Source organism: Amblyomma mixtum, chromosome 3 (assembly GCF_055824585.1).
Source record: "Amblyomma mixtum isolate Tamu chromosome 3, ASM5582458v1, whole genome shotgun sequence".
NCBI classification, from domain to species: Eukaryota; Metazoa; Arthropoda; class Arachnida; order Ixodida; family Ixodidae; genus Amblyomma; species Amblyomma mixtum.
In genome coordinates, this window is record NC_143014.1 from 13,397,846 (window position 1) to 13,414,758 (window position 16,913).

At 51.0% G+C, this 16,913-nt stretch overlaps 1 protein-coding gene across 5 annotated transcripts in view; it reads left to right on the forward strand.

The window, feature by feature from the left end:
• Positions 1-16,913, forward strand: part of RhoBTB (Rho-related BTB domain containing) — a 451,872-nt gene that overhangs the window by 321,126 nt on the left and 113,833 nt on the right. For all 5 annotated transcript variants that reach the window (XM_089578199.1, XM_089578196.1, XM_089578195.1 and 2 more), the window contains one exon: positions 9,824-9,941. In XM_089578199.1, coding sequence (XP_089434325.1) covers positions 9,824-9,941 — 118 coding nt within the window. The remainder of the gene's footprint in view (positions 1-9,823; positions 9,942-16,913) is intronic.

The following is a 16,913-nucleotide window of genomic DNA, read 5'->3' on the forward strand; positions in this document are numbered from 1 at the left end:
CGGACGACTTGATTGCGTCTAGCACTGTTCGAAGCCTTTTTAGATGCTCTTCAAAGTGCGAGGCGAAGACAATGACATCATCGAAATATACCAGACAAATCCGCCACTTCAGGCCTGGCAGCATTGTATCCATTACTCACTGAAACGTCGCTGGTGCGGAACAGAGGCCAAATGGCATCACCTTCCTCTCGAAAGAGGCCATCCGGAGTGATGAATGCGGTCTTCTCGCGATCTCTTGCATCGACCTCAATTTGCCAGTTGCCGCTTTTGAGGTCCATCTATGAGAGATACTTGGCGTTGCAGAGCCGATCCAGTGCGTCATCGATGCGGGGAAGGGAGTAGACGTGTTTCTTTGTGATGTTGTTCAAGCAGCGGTAATCAACGCAGAATCGAAGTCCGCGTTTGTCTTTCTGACTCGAAGAAACGGCGCTGCCCAGGGGCTCTTTGAAGGCTGGATGACGTCGTCGCGAAGCATTTCTTCCACTTGGTCCTGGATGGCTTGTCGTTCTCGTTAGCGGCTTTGGCGGAGAGGTCGGGCGTGCTGGTCGGTTATAATGCGATGCTTGGCAATCGGCGTTTGGCGGACCTTCGGCGATGACTGAAAGCACTCGCTGTAGCTTCGAAGGAGATTGCGGTTCTGGTCTTGTCTATTCCGGGGCAGTGCTGGGTTGATGTCAAAAGTGGGCGAGTTCTCTTGGTATGGCGGATCTTCTACGGATGGGTCGGAGAGTGCGAAGTCTCGTACGTCAGATATTTGTTCCTCCAGGACAATAAGTGCAACGTGATGTTCCGTAGTTCTCATCGACGGGATGGCCTCGTCTGTGGAAAGTGTGATCAGCTTGGATCGCAGGTCGATGATCGCCTGATGCTCATTAAGGAAATCCATGCCCGAGATTACTTCGCGGGAACATTGCCGTAGCACTACGAAGGTCGCGAGATGGGTATGTCCCTTGAGAATCAGTCGCGCTGTGCATCGTCCTGATGGCGTAATGAGGTGGCCCCCTGCGGTGCGAATTTGTGGGCCGTCCCAAGCGGTCAATACTTTCCTCAGCTGCGCAGCGAATGGTCGATGACCGAATAATCGGCTCCTGTGTCGACAAGAGCGGTGACTTTGCGGCCGTCGATAAGTCGGATGTCCTGGCTGTGGAGTTTGTGGGAATCCTGGCTTTCCGCCGTCGCCTTTGCGCGGCTCTGCCGGCTTCCCGCGTTGTTTCTCCTCTTTCCCTTGCTCCCGCCTCAGGCGGTGGAGAGGCGGCTGGATGACTAATCACTGTCATTTAGCCACAGCTCCGCCCCGGCTCCCCAAGGGCCTTTGCCATTGGCGCCTTTTGGCGGGAATTCGGGACCCGCTTTTGGGCGGCCGCGCGCCGCGCGACCGTCCGAGCGGGGCCCAGAGAGAGAGATCCCTCCGAGACAGCGTAAGGTGCGTACGCTACTGTTTGTCCGTGCCGGCCTTTGCCGTTCGGACCAGTGCTTACTCGAGCTCGCCCGCACGTGTCCTCTGACCTGCAGCGGCTCGAGCTTGTCCAGCGGGGTCCAGCGACCTCCGACAGGCGTACCTTGCGTTGATTGCCCACTCTCTCTCGCAACCGGCCCAACGGTCGACACGAGAGAGAGATCACAGCACTGCCGCGGGGACATTCTCCTGCAGCGGCGTGCTAGCGGCGCGCATTACTCGAGTCGCTTCGTGCGCGCAGCGGAGCCTTGCTCCTCGCGCGCCCCCGGGACGGGGTTACTATTGAGTGTGTGTGTATCAGCTGGAGGACGACGTGAATAAACGTCTCCTTTGTGAACTTGGAGGCCTATTTCTTTGCGGCGAATCGCTCTCCTCCCAGCGGAGGTTGAGTGCGCTGCAGCGGTGTCCCAGTGTGTGTGTGGTGACGGCTGATCGGGGCCCTTGGCTCGCGCGAAGCTCGAACCCGCGGTGGGTGGTGGCCTGTGTCCACTTAGAAACCCACAAGTTGCACGTCGTCCTCGGCATCGGGTCACGGCTTCGTCGGGTATGTGAATCGTGGGTGGGGCGTGTATTCGAAGCTTTTCTTGATGGCGGCGTCGTTCTGAAGGTGGTTCGCGTCGTGGTCGAGGTTTTCGTTGTATGCGGCGTCGGCGTAGTGCGTGCGGCGTCTTCATACGGCATGGTCGCTGGAGGATCTTCGTCGTTTCCTCGGCAAGCAACCTGACCTCCACACGTTGCTGTCTTTAGTTTCTCCCCTAAGAGAGCTGGGAGGCCTTCCTCGTACCGCGCCTGAATAGCTGCGGCGTGGCGACTCAAAACGCGACGCTGACGGCGATGGTGAGCGCGAAAGGCGGTTCGCCGCATACTCCTCTCGACGCAGGTACTCGCCGATTTCTTGCAGACGTTGGCCGAAGTGTGACCGCAGCGTGTCAAAGGCAAAGCCACGAAGACCGATGCGGCGGTACGGGCAGTGACGAAGAATATGACCCGCTTCACCGCAATGGAAGCGCAACGGGCATTTGTCCGCAATCCTCCAGGCGTCGCATTTCCTGGGGCTCGAGCGTCGTTCGTAGACGAGGCGGACAGGCGCAGGGGGGCGGCGTCCGGGAACAGCTGGTTCACGTCGAAGAGGCGGACTTCGGCTGTGTCGTTGGGGCTGAGGACTGCGTACTGCAGCGGCGTAGGTCAAGACTAGAGCTTCAGCGGGAGGCGTCGATGACGGGGAGCCAAGCGTGTGCCGCACCTCTTCGCGGACAATTTCTTCAAGGGTTGCAACTTGAGGCTGGTTGGGAGATGGTAACAGGTGGCGCAGCTCTTCCCGTACAATTCTCCAAATGCTCCGCCATCCGAGAGGGTTGTTGACGTCATTTGGAACTGTGGAGGGAAATGACGGGCTCGTGCTTCCAAAGTTTTCTCAATGGTGGATGGTTTGCTACTGAATTCAGCGACGGCCTTCGGTGGTGGAAAACCAGCACAAACTAAGACAGAGAACACAGAACAAGAGGGGAGACACTACAAGCGCTGACTCGCAACGAAGGTTTATTAGAAAAACAGAACAGAATATATACAGTAACCACCCACGACTGCTTACGTCATAATCTCGGGAAACAGATTACGCGCATGGCGTGAAAGAGAATCTAAACAGCAGCGGCGCGCGTGTGCACCCAGTTATTCAAGTAACTGAATTCCGTATCTGGAATTCAGTTACTTGAATAACCGGGTGCACACGTGCTCCGCTCCTGTTTAGAATTCCATATCTGGAATTCAGTTTCTTGAATAAGCGGGTGCACACGCGCGCCGCTCCTGTTTAGAATTCCATATCTGGAATTCAGTTACTTGGATAACGGGGTGCTCACGCGCGCCCCTCCTGTTTTGATTCTCTTTCACGCCATGCACGTAATCTGTTTCCCCGAGGTTATGACGTAAGCAGTCGTGGGTGGTTACTGTATATATTCTGTTCTGTTTTTCGAATAAACCTTAGTTGCGAGTAAGCGCTTGTAGTGTCTCCCTTCTTGTTCTGGGTTCTGTGTCTTAGTTGCGCTGTTTTTCCACCATGAATTCACACTAACTAGCCGAAATGTCTGCTTTGCTACGGTCTTCGGTGGATTGCGGGTAAGACCAACGAAAAGTGCCTCTTTAGCACCACGCATCAGAAGCTCCATCTTCTTCTCTTCCGTCATGTCAGGATCGATGCGTCGAAAAAGGCGCTTCATGTCTTCTACGTATGCGGTCATTGTCTCGCTCGGGTGCTGGATGCGTGACTGTAGAAGCAGCTAGCTTTCCTGACAATGCTTGTGAATGCCTTCAGGAACTCCCGCTTGAATGATTCCCACGTCGCTAGAGAAGCTTCGTGGTTTTCGAACCAAATTCTCGCTGGTCCTTCCAAGGCGAAGAAAACATGGCTCACTTTAGTCTGGTCATCCCAGCGGTTGACACAGCAGTTGGCGGCACGGTCAAACTGTTCCAGCCATTCTTGAGGATCCTCGGCCGGTGAACCGTTGAACGCGGGCGGCAGTCGGGGCTGGTGCAAAATAATGGGGGCTGGTGTCGTAGCCATGGTTGTCGTCGGAATTGAGGAATCCTTCTTTCCTCGCGTGCGATCCGGTAGAAGTCCGTATTCAGGTGTACGCCTCTGGAGAGGACGGCAGCATCGCACTTAAGGCCGGAATACATGGAGCGTTTTTACCGCGGCGATTCGTCGATTTTCGCCCGACGGCGCAGATTTGACGCCCATCGTCGAGAAAAACGCCCGCCGCCGCCGATCAGGACCTGCTAGATTTTTACGCGCGGCGTCCGGTGAGACCGGAAGCGGCGGCTGAAGCGAGCCAATAGCAGCGCAGAAAGCCCGCTCTTCCGGTCCTCTGCCTGCCTCCGCCAACATGGCCGCCATGGCCGTCGAGCTACGCCGTGTTTTTGGCACGGAAATGTTATTGTCGTGAAAATAAACGCTTCGTTAGACTTGAAATGTCGCTTTTTTTAGAGAACACAGACGAATCTTGGATCGGAATGCCTGCGCTCCCTCGCTGAAGCGAATGTGTCGAAGAAAACCGCAGCCGCTGGTGTCCGCGGCTGAGCAGGCGTCGAAAGGTACGCGACGGCATGCATTCGAGCACGCAAATCTTTACAGATACTTAAGCGCGCGTGCTAAATTTTGTACAGCGGTGTCGAAGTGAAACTTTCCTGATTTGAACAGAATGGTCAGCGTCGCTGTTCTCACAGACCTCCTTGCACAGTTGGTGTTTGCCACTTGTTGATCACATTTGCATTCGCGTCGAGGGATGCGCGGCGGCGCGCCGCCGCTTCAACGCTTCATGTATCTCCAGCCGGGCGTCGCGCCGCCGCGACGTTTTCTGCCGCGCGAATGTCGTCGAAAAAAACGTCGCATGTATCCCGGCCTTTAGTCTTCGGTTGGGACGGCTTCTGCGGCTTTCTCGTGAGCTTCTTCGAGACGGCGCGGGCTGCTTTGGCGGCTCCCAGGGCGTGAGGGCGACAGGGACATCCGTTAGCACCCCCACCAGATGTCATGTAGCGGTGACTGCAGTACGACGAGCAGAGAAGCTGCGAAAAGGGCTTCCGAATGAAACTCTTTATTTGGGCTGACTTGCGCCCACAAAGTACTGAACGAGTCGGCGGCGGCGTAGCAACAAATAAGCGTGCTCGGCGGTCGTCGAACAGAATCCCCGCCGCTCTGGGCTGTACTCTTTTTAAAGCTGATAGCGAACTTTCGGGATAAAGCTTGGAAAGCTACTAGAACATTCTGGAACAACGTAGAATCGGCTTCGCCTGGATGCGATGAATCGAGATAAATCTGGTCGCTTCTTGCATCACAAAGAAAGCGATAAAGCGGCGTGCTGGCAGCTTTGAATTATGATGAAACAAACACTACGAAGATTCGCGGCAATATAATACATTGGCCGATCATGTTTTCGAACATACGATGCCATCTTTATGATCCCATGTAATTTGTGTCTTTAAAGGGATACTGAAGCGGTTTTCGAATCAGCTAATTTTTTAGGATTTTAAAGTAGTGTCATTGCTGATCACGTCTGTGAAATTATTTTTTCTATTTTGGCTAAAACAGTGGAGCAATCACCAATTAAAAACGCGATGTTCAAATCTCCCGCGCCCCGCGCGAGCGTAGGAGCGGAGAACAGCGGAGAGGGAAACCTCGTCCATGGCGGCCAACGTGACGTCACGTTGAGGAGCCGGGGATACTTCGGCGCACCCGAGCGAGCTTTCAGCGCGCGTTGTTTCTCGTGCTGCGTGCGTTGTGACGTACAAAGGGTGTCAACCGACCTTGAGAATCAGAATCAACACGAGGTAGTACTCTGCGTTCGTGTCCATGAACAAATACGGCCGAGACTGTGTCGTCTTCCACTGTTTTTAGCAAGATCAAAAGCTCGCAGCGCAAGCGCTCGCTGCTGTGACGAAGAATTCAAGCTGACCCAAGCAAGCCTACTCTGCTCGAAGCACTTTCGTAAGAGCGGCGACATGCAGAGCTTGTCCCTAATGTGACCTCTGGAGATTTCTGTCGAAAAGGCGCGGCTGAACCATGACACAGTTCTTTCGATTTTCTCGCGCATGAGAGGCGTGTCACCATTCCGAGGAAGCGCCTCTTCTAAAAGTAGAAACATGCTCACTTAGCCCCTGAAGAAACCTTATAGAGGCTCAAGCATGTGTCGCTCTCCTCAGCTTAGGTGCGGCCAGACCACCTGAGACGTGCTGAGCAAGGCTCGGTTAGTGATTTTATACTCGGTTCGACGTGTCCAAGCAAGCAAGCAAGCAAGCAAGCAGAGCAAAGCACAATAAAGCAAAGCAAGCAAGCATCGAAGCTCTTCATATGCGGCATCTCGTTTAATCGTACCTAAGCAATTAAAATGAAAGCGTTCGACGTTGATTTCGGATGCGAATTTGAGAGAAATGAATGCCAACCGAGTTTTTGCAAAAGAACACCGCAACCTTAAGGCCGGTTCACATGCAAGCGACTGAGCGATTGAGCGGCGCGTCGCAGCGAAAATTTCCAACTTGTTGAAACCTCGCCGCTCGTCGCAGCGACGACTCAAAACAGGTTTTTCCGCCGCGGCGACAGGATTCGCTAGCATTTTCGCTGGCATGTGAAACAGGCTTTACTCGGTTTCTTCATCAAGTTGTGGCAGCGGGCGAGTTGCAGCTAGCTTGGCTTTTAAACACACATATTCTTGGCAATGGCAACTACTTCACTGAACCTAAACTGCAAATCTAGGAAGGGCGAACGTTCCCGAGGCAGCGATTAATATTTTCTGGCATCTGCTGAACGCGCCACGAGTGAAGCAGCAGCCTTGTGCGCGTATTTGGCTTGGTTTCCAGCGCACAATGATTGCGTCACTATCTTGTGGTCACATGCCTCGCAGTGCTTGGCCACTGCGCTTCGCTAATTTTGACACTTTGTGCTCCTTCATCGTTTCCTTGAAATACTTTCTTGCCCCAACCTGCAACGCCGGGTACTGAGAACAGAATTTTTTGTACACAGTGCTTTGGGCCTTTTCTTTAGGATGACGCTCTTCCGGGCGAGCCAGGAGGCGTCCGGTGGTGGTAATTGACTTGAGTATTGTTCGCACCCCTTCCTTTCCAAGAATACGAGCCGAGGTTGTGCTGGCACCTTTTACGCATGGTCGGCATCGCGTCTTTGACGCTGGCGTATGCTTGTGCTAGGCGTAGAATTTTTTGCTTGTGTCTTTTTTGGTTTCAGGCGATACGTGGAATGAGCAAACTGTAGTATCCTTTTCTTCGGAGGTCAGTAAAAAAAAAATAGTCGCCGTATTCGCTTTTACAACGACACGGAAAGCTGCGATCTGCACTCAACGCAGCGCCGGATACGCATCGGCAGCTTCTCCAGTCCTCAAAATGACGTCACGACCTCTCTTGACCAATCACGGGCGGCGGCGCGCCGCGCGGCGTGCCCCGCGGCACAGGCCGCATATTTCGGCTAAAAAAAGGCAATTCGCGCTTGGTTTTGCCTTATTTGGATGCGATATTCCAGTAAACAGCATGAAAAACTATAGGATGCCGCTGCCAGCCCGATTTTCAAAAAAAGTGCTTCAGTCTCCCTTTAAATATGTCAGGGGTCTCGTTAGCAATAAGTGCCATGCTTTCTTTTTTTTACTTTTTTTCATAGAGAAAGTTGTATTAACGCTTGTGCAAATCTATGTTATTTGCTTCCGCTGCTGATAGTCTTGCTTATGCTGCTGCCAGCAAAAATGTAACTGGCAGCATGGTCCCTGTCACGTGAACAGGCTCTTTGGTAGTGCTCCCTGCATCATCTTGGTTAATGCAAATAAAAATGACTGATTGACTGAATGCCAAAAAAGTTCGGACATTTCGATTATTGAGACTGCTTCGTGGAACCATCCATAGCAGTGTGCAGCGATTGAACTGGTTTGTTTGCACTGCTCAGTTCTTCAAGCGAAAAACCGTGCAGCTGCTGTAGTTGTATCCTGCCAGCGCCACCCATGGTACCAAGACTAATACAAACGCTAAACTGAACTGTAGTTCCGCATCAAGTGTGTTTACCAAGCACTGGTGGGTGGCTCCCCGCAAAGATGCCACTCCCTGCTTCGCCAATAGGCGTCTCTACTAGTGTGGCGAGTTGTATCATCGACAAAAAGAATTAGTAGAATTTGAAAATTATTTCTTTTACTGTTCCAAAAAAATGGAATGAGCTGTGGTTGAAGGTGACCTTGATATAACAAGATGCGAGATTCACAGAACTTTTTGTTTTCTTAATGGTGTGCATGGTTGGTCAAACGTGGCTTTCTCATTTTGACTGTTCAGGTTGGCTGTGATTATTGGCCAGCAGTTGCGCTGCAACCAGTCATGTACTGCCCACGGTTTTAGGTGCAGATGGGTTGTCAATAAGTCAAGCAGTGATAGAACATAAAAAATAAAGTAACAATGGCAGCAGTTGTCCCTTTTTTTTCGTCCATGGTAGTATTTCCTTAGAATCAATGGTCTAACAGGCTGTAATAACTTTGCCACTTGTGCAGGTCTCCGCTTACCACCACAGGCGTATTATTGAGAGGCAGCCTGCATCAAAGCTGTCGACAGCCACTGATTTGCAGAGGTCATGAGGGTGAAAAAGATTTCAAATGTTTAGATAGCAGCAGATGTACCCACTTACCGTAAAATACCCAGCAAGCGCCCACCTAAAATTTGAAGATTATCATGAAATACTGTGTGAAAATCCAGAACAGGCACATGGTGCAGTGGGCCCTTGCTTGGTTCTACGACCGATCATTAAAGTCAAGATGTCGGTCGCTGGGGAGGGGTGCTGGTGCCGTATAAAAACAGAAAATGCGCTTCAAGGCTTCTTTCGAAAATGCTTGGCCTTGAGCTTCGACGTTTGTCTGAATGATGTCATTGGCACGTTCCCCAGCTCCCTCCACGGTACGGATGGCGAACAATGGGGGCTTTCTTAGGAAAATTCAAACCCTCAAGAAAAAGGGGATGGGCGTTAGTTCGAGCATGGGTGGACGCTCGGTATTTTAGGCATCAGTCACAATATCCTAATGGGGACGCACTTTTTGTATTTGTAATTCCAGTGCAAGATGTATTTTGTTTGTTTTTTTTTTCATGAGGGGCATGCTTATAATGTTTGATGCTGTGGTCTTGTAAAAGGGGTCTAGAAGCGGCTTTTTCTACGCAAGGCCAAGCAATGGCCATTTTGAATGCAGCAGGCGCCATTCCTGTAATGGTGGCAGTCACAGCTGCAACACTTCATATGAGTGCCGGGCAGTGGTGCCATTAGTTGGTTTGTGTGTTGTAAATTTTAAAAAGTGTCTTCTGCACAGTTGAAAATACAGTTTCACGTTTTTAGCCCAGGTGCCTCCAATGCATGTAGGCCTACTTGATTCAGTCATTGTCACTCCTTGCTGAATATATGTAATTTTAATTTTCAGGTACAGTTTAAAACTAGGACCCCCATGTCTTCACCTACTGAAAGCCCAACTTCAACCAATTTGAACTGCTGAAAACACAACTGGAACCGGTTGGCTAAAAATAGTTGAAAGCAGTTCTAATCAACTTGCTTCTATTTGTATTTTTGCACATTCCGGCTGTTTCTTTTTACAGTGCTGGGCCACCAGCCTGAGCAAATGGACTTACCGAGTACACTAGGATAGAAAGTTTAATATATTTGAACATCTCTCTTGTTCACTTGCCTGTCTACAAAACTTTTGTTGTAGTGCATATGTAGCACATTTGTCTTTCAGTTGTGGCAACATCAGTTTATAATGACCTGATTCCTGTCTGCATAGTTGCACTATAAAATGGTAGAGGATTGTAGGTGTCTGAAATTGAACAGGTGCAAGTGGCATATGATTTGTTTTTCAGGCATACCTTACCACCATCCAGAAGCAGGAGCCGTTAAACGCTTCAGCCGATACAAAATTCTTGGACAAGCTGAAGCTGCAGTTGAAAGAAGTTTGCCTGGATAGAAGTCTGTATGCAGGTAAATATATGTGCACTTCTGTAGCTTGACGTTAGGGGAATGCCCTGAATAATTTTGTCATATGGCTGTTGTCTCAGTGGGGTGCGCTACCACATATGGTTCCAGCACCACCATGTAGGCATTTCCCCTTTTTTGTCATGCCTTCAGTGCCTTTTCTTTGCTTGTAACAGAGTGTTTAAAAATAGGGTGCAAGTTGTACACTGAAGATGTCTAGACATCAAATTATTGGTTATGAAGTAAATAGAAGTAATAAATTTGTTGAAAATCAAATGGAATCTTAGTACAGGTCGTTCAAACTAAAGACAGTGGCGAAACACAGCATTATCGGCATTCCTACCGATCAGATAGTAAGGGAGGGGAAATCGTCTAGCAGAAATGGTCATAAACTGCTTTGTCGACCTTGTTTACTGTTCTTTGGACATCAATTGCATTCAGTGAAAAGAAGCCTAATCTTTGTTTCCATCTGGTTCCAGTTGAACCATGTGAGTTTTCAACTGGCACCAGGTGGAATGATGTTCCAATTGCGAAGTCCAAATGAACTTCCCGTTCAAACAGTTGAGTTTCCAGCTGCTGAGCCCAATGGGTTTCACCTATTGCTGTCAATTGGTCTGTCCAACGTACTGCACCCGAAGTATTCGTGTGAACATTTTCACATTCGACAAACAAGGCAAAACTAATGTGGTTATAAAACCTTGGGGACCTTCTTAACCACAATCTTGAATAATAAAATGCGCTAGCATTTTGTGTGCTGTGGTGTCTGCAGTGAATGTCTAATGTGATTTTCCCGCCAAAACTCCAGTTGAAGCCAGTTCCATTTTCCTTATATTTTTTATTTATTTGAACCTCAAGCGCCCCCAAGCGGGACATTACATGAGGAATGGACGTATAAATGACGCATAAACGAGGGTAATCATTATGGTGGTTATTCTTGTAATATCGCCCAAAGTGCTAGAAGCAGTTGTCGCTTTCTAGCACCAGCGTGCCAGCCATAGCAGTCAGAGCTGTGACCCCCAACCCGCGGTGCGGTAAGTCGCCACCACGGCGGGTTCGGGACAGGGGGGACAAACACGAGTATTCTATTCGGATGAGCGTTTATTGCTCCCGAGCAATACAAAATAGCAACCAAATAAACAACCGCCGTAACAAGGGAGTGTTCCGCCCGCGTACGGTAGTGAAGAACACAAAAGGGGAGAACGCACTTGAAATAGGGGGGGGGGGGGGGGGGGGGGGGGGGAGGTTCCGCTCACCTCGCTTGGCTCCTCGCTCACGGCCCGCGGCGGTCAAGTCGCACGCGGTGGCCGGGCGATATGGGAAGGGCAGCGGTCTACGTGGCAAATCTCTGATCCGTGCGTGTGCACGGCTCCCGCAGGAAGACGAGCGAGTCTCGGGAGAAATGCGCCTCCTCCCGAGCTGTGGAGAAAAGGTCTCCCTGTTCTAAGAGGGGAAAGAGGGAAAGTCTCCGCGGCAGCGTCGCCGCGGGGCGCGATAGGAAGCAGGGGCGGCGTGAGTGCCCTCCCCGCAAACCTCCTGAACGTAATGTTGTCTGGGACTAGTTCCGCAAAATTAGAGACTAAAACCCGGCACCATAAATTCAGAACTACATGGACTGGGCTTCTAAGCTCCAACGGAACGTAGCTCTTAGCGAAAAATTGGACCCGGCAGAACATATTGGCGACCCAGTAGACAGCAGACTACTCCACCTCTGGGAGACCTATCAGAATATGGAGAAACGATGGCTTAAACAAAAGCATAATGGCAAACCAAAACGGAAAATGGTGCAAACGCTCGAGCTCATCACCGAACACGCGGCTGAGCTTCCGTCACAGCAGTGGGATCAGTTATGCAACCGACTACACGGCACTCTCTACCTGAAGAACTCGTGGTCCCCCCTCCGCCATATGTTAAACCCATGTTCCTTTCGGTCGGAAAATAATAAACAAATCACCAAACTTCTGCACGAGGTGGAGAAACAAGGGCAAGACCTTGAAGCAGCTCTTAAAGCCACATACTTCCCCTACCTAAAGCAGGAAAAATTACCGACCTACAAAGGAACTGCCAATTCAGACTCGGACGCTCCCATCATAGAGGCAGAGGGCTGCCCTGGGGCGGCTTGCACCACATCCGCCCCAGGTCTCGATGGAACAATTAACAAAGCGCTCCGAAATTTCGACACCAAATCATTAGCCGCTCTCACTAGGAACAGGAATCAACAATGGGAGCAGGGCACTCTGGCCCCGGAATGGAAATCAGCTAAGGTAACTTTCATCCCCAGCTTTAGACCTCAAGAATATGAGATCCATCTCTCTCACCTCCTGCACCGGTAAACTCATGGAGCACGTGATCCTAAATAGACTAAACTGCTTCATGGAAAAAAAAACAACTCTCCCCCCCCCCCCCCACCATGATTGACTTCCGAGCGAGACTGTCTGCTCAAGACGTCATGATACAACTTAAGGAGGATGTGCTCAATCCTGCTTTCCCTCACATCACCACAGGTGTTCTTGCGTTGAACCTGACGAAGGCTTTTGATAATGCTGCCCACTCTTCCATTTTACAATCACTGAGCGACTTAAACGTCGCACGCACGATTACGTTGCTGCCTTTCTCGGCAACAGATCCGTCTGCCTACAATTGGGCATAGTCAAGACCTACCCTTTCACGCTAGGAAGGAGAGGAACACCCCAGAAAGCACTTTCGTCGCGCTTTCTTTTAGGGACCTCGACTTAAGCCATGGGCATTACTTTTGGGAATCCCCTTTTTGTAATGCACCTCAAAAGAATATTGTTGCAAAGCGAGGCTTCAGCGCATTAGTTTTTGGAAGAGGCTGTCTGCTGTTCAGCCGCGCCCTGCGCGTTCGCAGACCGACAGTGGCTTCAGCAGCCTAGGCCCGACAAAAACCGAAGGGCTTAACTGCGCGTTGACACCTTCGAGCTGCAGACGCCATGCAACAACGATTTGTTCCGCAACCCGGCCGCGCGTCTCCAACACCCGAGCAGCACTTGAACAGTTGAATGCGAGGGGGTGACGGTCGTGTATGAAAGAAATGCCTGCATGTACTCTGTCGGTTCAGGAACGTCCTTCGTTTCTTTTTTTTTTTTTATGCGAAGCATACTAGCCGCACAACCGAGTTCTTCCTTGCTGCGCCGCGCACGGCCGCGTAGCTACCACTTGACCTTCATCGGCGCACCACGTGATATGACGTCACAACAGCTGTGAAAGCTGGGGCTCAACTCGTGCGCTGGCTTGCGGACGCACAGCCTTCGCCGGCGGCCTAACTCCCGCTCCTACCGCCAGGAGATACTGACGTCACGCAATTGTATAAAAGGCGACGCACTCATTGAGTCAGTTGAGAAGCGAGATGTCGGCTAGGGAGAGGGCGGCTCGCCAGACCGCAAAGCGCGGGTTACAAAGAGCCACGGGAACGGGAGAAGAACGATAACTACGGCTTGCCAAGCGACGTGCATAGAATGCAGCTAGACGGCAGCGTTCGACAACCGATGCCGAGGTGAAGGATGAAGCTTCGAGTACTTCTACTCGGTTCGAGCGGCGAAATGCTGCCAAACGGAAAATTCGTGCTGAAGAAACTCCTGAACAGCGGGAACAGTGTCTTGTAAAGGAGCGTGCTTACAGGAAGAAGCAACGTTTATTGGTTTGAGAAAAGTAAAGGAAGAAGCAGAGTAACACATGAGTTGTTCTTGTCTATGAAATGGCTAACCAGGTATAGCCAGGTAATGTCTTGTCTATGAATTGTCTATGAATGAACACTCTCAAGGTTAGGTTACATGTAAACATAAATACCCCCGAAAGCAGAAGATTTGACAGCCGTCGCCGTAGCTCAGAGGTAGAGCACCGGACGCGTAATTCGGAGGTCGTGGGTTCGGATCCCACCGGCGGCATGTCGTTGTTTTTTCTTCTGCTTTTCTAATCAATTAGCATTAAGCGATAACATATTCAGTAATATTCTAAATTTATCAACACCACAAATAAAATAAACAATTAAAAAAAATCCCCTGTGCCCCTTGGTTTCTGTGGCTGTTGGCTTCTCTCATATTTATAACGAGCCCCTCATTCCCCTTCCCTTATTTGCTTAACAGGTATAGCCAGGTAATGTTAATTTTTTTTGGCTACTATGCTTCGCATCCTAGGCTTAACCATAAGCTAAGCCAGGCCATTTTTTTCCTAGAGCGCGTTCTGCTGCGTTCTTTCGTGTGGTAGCAGTGCGGGCTTCTCTGTGCGAGCTTCACTCGTCCTGCAACAACTTCCGCAGTGTCTCCACAATGGGGTACGTGGCCTTCGCTTTGTCTGAACAAGCCTAGTCAGCCTGGCCTTCGTGCGGTGCTTATCGCATCTGGAGTGCCGTTGTGACAGTCTCGGACGATTTCACTGTTGGCCTGCCTTCATTCTTGGCCCGTACTTTGTCCTTTCTCTCGAGACCACCCCTTGGCTAGGCTTTCCTTGCGCTTCCGGAAACTGCCCTAGCTGTTCTGTCCTGCGCGCCGCCTTTTCTCGCGGGGCACTCAGCCTCCACATCTGCTCTTTGGCGCAGCACCGAGTCTCATTTCCCACTTGAATTTGAGCTACCGGCTTGCGCTTTCGGTGAGTCACTGCACGTCGTAGCACCTAAGTGTCTCGACTGCCCTTTACTTTCTTCTGAGCATAGCAATTTGCTCTCCTGAAGCTTGCTAATCGACCCTAACTCCATGGCCTGCAACTTGAGCACGCTCTGTGTGTAACGTTGCGTTCTGGCCTGGGGTTGAAGTGGCGCACTGAGGTGGCTTGCGGTCACCCTCTTTACAGCAAAGCTTCACCAGCCGCATCGAAGGAGGGTCTCCTTTGATTCCTTCACTGCGATGGCCCGCAAGCTCCCTACTTCCTTCCTGAGCGAAACCATCAGCCTCACTTGACAAAGCAGCCTCCGCCTCTGGGCTAGAGACGGTCGCTTCTCAATTATTAGCATTGACAGTGCTCGCCAACAAAGCAGGTCGCTTGGCTTTGTTGTCGATGAGGTTGCTGCGATTCACACTTCGCTCTTGGATCTCATTAAACTCGGTCTTCACTAAATTCCCGTGATGACCTCCCTCATATGACTTAAGAACGGCTCCTCCCTGGTCGCTGAAATCTTGGGCGTTTTTCTGCTATCCTCTCTACAGGTGCCTCCTTCCCGGAAACTGCATGCTCTTGTGGGCTCACAACCACCGCCTTGCACCTTTAGCACTTGTGCCCAAACTATCCCTCGAGCCTCTATGGCTTGCGGGTTTGCACTTTTCGCTAGCTTTTCAACCGAAATCATCGGTCCTCACTGCCGAAGTGGCCTTTCTTTCTTGGACCAAACCTGCCCTATCCCGGTACTTATAAGCAGCAGTCGTGTCATCCGACGACTGAGCGGTGCTCCTAAGTTGGTCTCTGACACTGTCGTGGGGTAGCTGACCACTGTCAATTTGGCTTTTGAACTCGACCTCTGCGGAAAATCCAAAGTAGCGGAAAAGCGGACTTTTAGCTTTCGCATAGTTGTCGGCATCCTCGTTCGACAACCGCTCTAATAAGTTGTCGGCTTCACATGGGAGGGCTCCCATCAACACAATTGGTCAATCACCCAGGTCTAGCTGCTCCTCTATAGAAATTCTTTCAAAATTTTCTAGAAAAGTCCTGAAATTTTCGCCTGTTCTGAAAACACTTATCACGTTCTTGGCCTTCTGATCGAGTTCTTTTGTTTTTCCCTACGTTCCTCCTTTCTCTTGTTGCCATCAGTTAGTTCAGGTCTTCCTCTTTTGTGGTGGTGGAGATGGGGGTCCGTTTGGGCGCGACAGGTTGCAGGATGAGGCATAGATGAAATGTACAGCTGGATTTATTTGGAAACTATTTACAATTATACACATCGACCCGGGTGGTCGCTACTATCAAGAACGATCGGGAGCGCCAGGCCAGAGCTCGCCCCTACGAAACTCTGTCCTGCCTGACCGACTTACCTCGCGCTACGCGTAGCGGCTCCTCGTTCTTCAGAACGTGGCCAGCGCGAAGCTAGACCCTGTCCGTCTCTCACGACTCCGACTCTCCACCAGTTCTCTCTACCCAAGTCTCCATTTTTTGGCGCCAAAAGGCCTACTTAAATCCGTTTCCCCAGCATTCTGGGGACCGATTTAGTGACCAATGAGAGATGAGCTTCTTAGAACCAATCGGAGCATTTTCTGTGCAACTCAACAGACCAATGACACGCCGGTACCCACGAGCTTGTTTGCTCGCGAGGGCCGCATGCCTTTGAAGAAGCCGATGGCGCTTTTGCGCTTTTCCACAAACAGTAAAAACACCCTGACAAAATAACAAAATCCGCACAAGCACAACTACCACCAATACAGGGTGGCATCTCAGCCCTCTGGCCAGAGGCAGAGCAAGCACAACTCATTACCCGCCATCCGGCAGCACGACCGTTCGCAAGTGCACCCAGCTGCCTCCCACGCAAGCTTCCCCCCTCAAGTGTCCATGAAGCTTTCTTTGACACTGTTCGACGCCGCTGTCGAAAAGCCATAAAACTTAACCTCTACAATGCGCCGGGGTGCACGCACTGTCCGCGGAGCGGGCCCCCTTCCGGCACCCCTCGCTGCCATTGCTACTTTTACTTTTTCGGGCGGCAGCCCTTTGACAGCAGCGTTTGCTCTCTGTTTCGCCGCGGTGGGGACCACCCGAAATGCCGCCTAAAACATCTTAAGATAAGGACCAAGTCGGCGGCGCCCGGGGTGATACGCAGATGGCCCACTGCCCGGCGGCCCGCAAACTCAACTCCATCTTCCTCTCCTCGATGGTCTCAATGCATTCCGAAAGCTCGTCATCTTCAGCCTCCAACGCAAGAATATCCTTTAGCAGTTCTGGTTTTCTGAGTTTGTCTGAAGCACCAGACCCAACTCTTTTGCAAGCTCCAGTAATTTCGGTTTGCGCAATTTTTTCAAATCCATGGCTGCTTCGAGTGCTTCTTTCTCT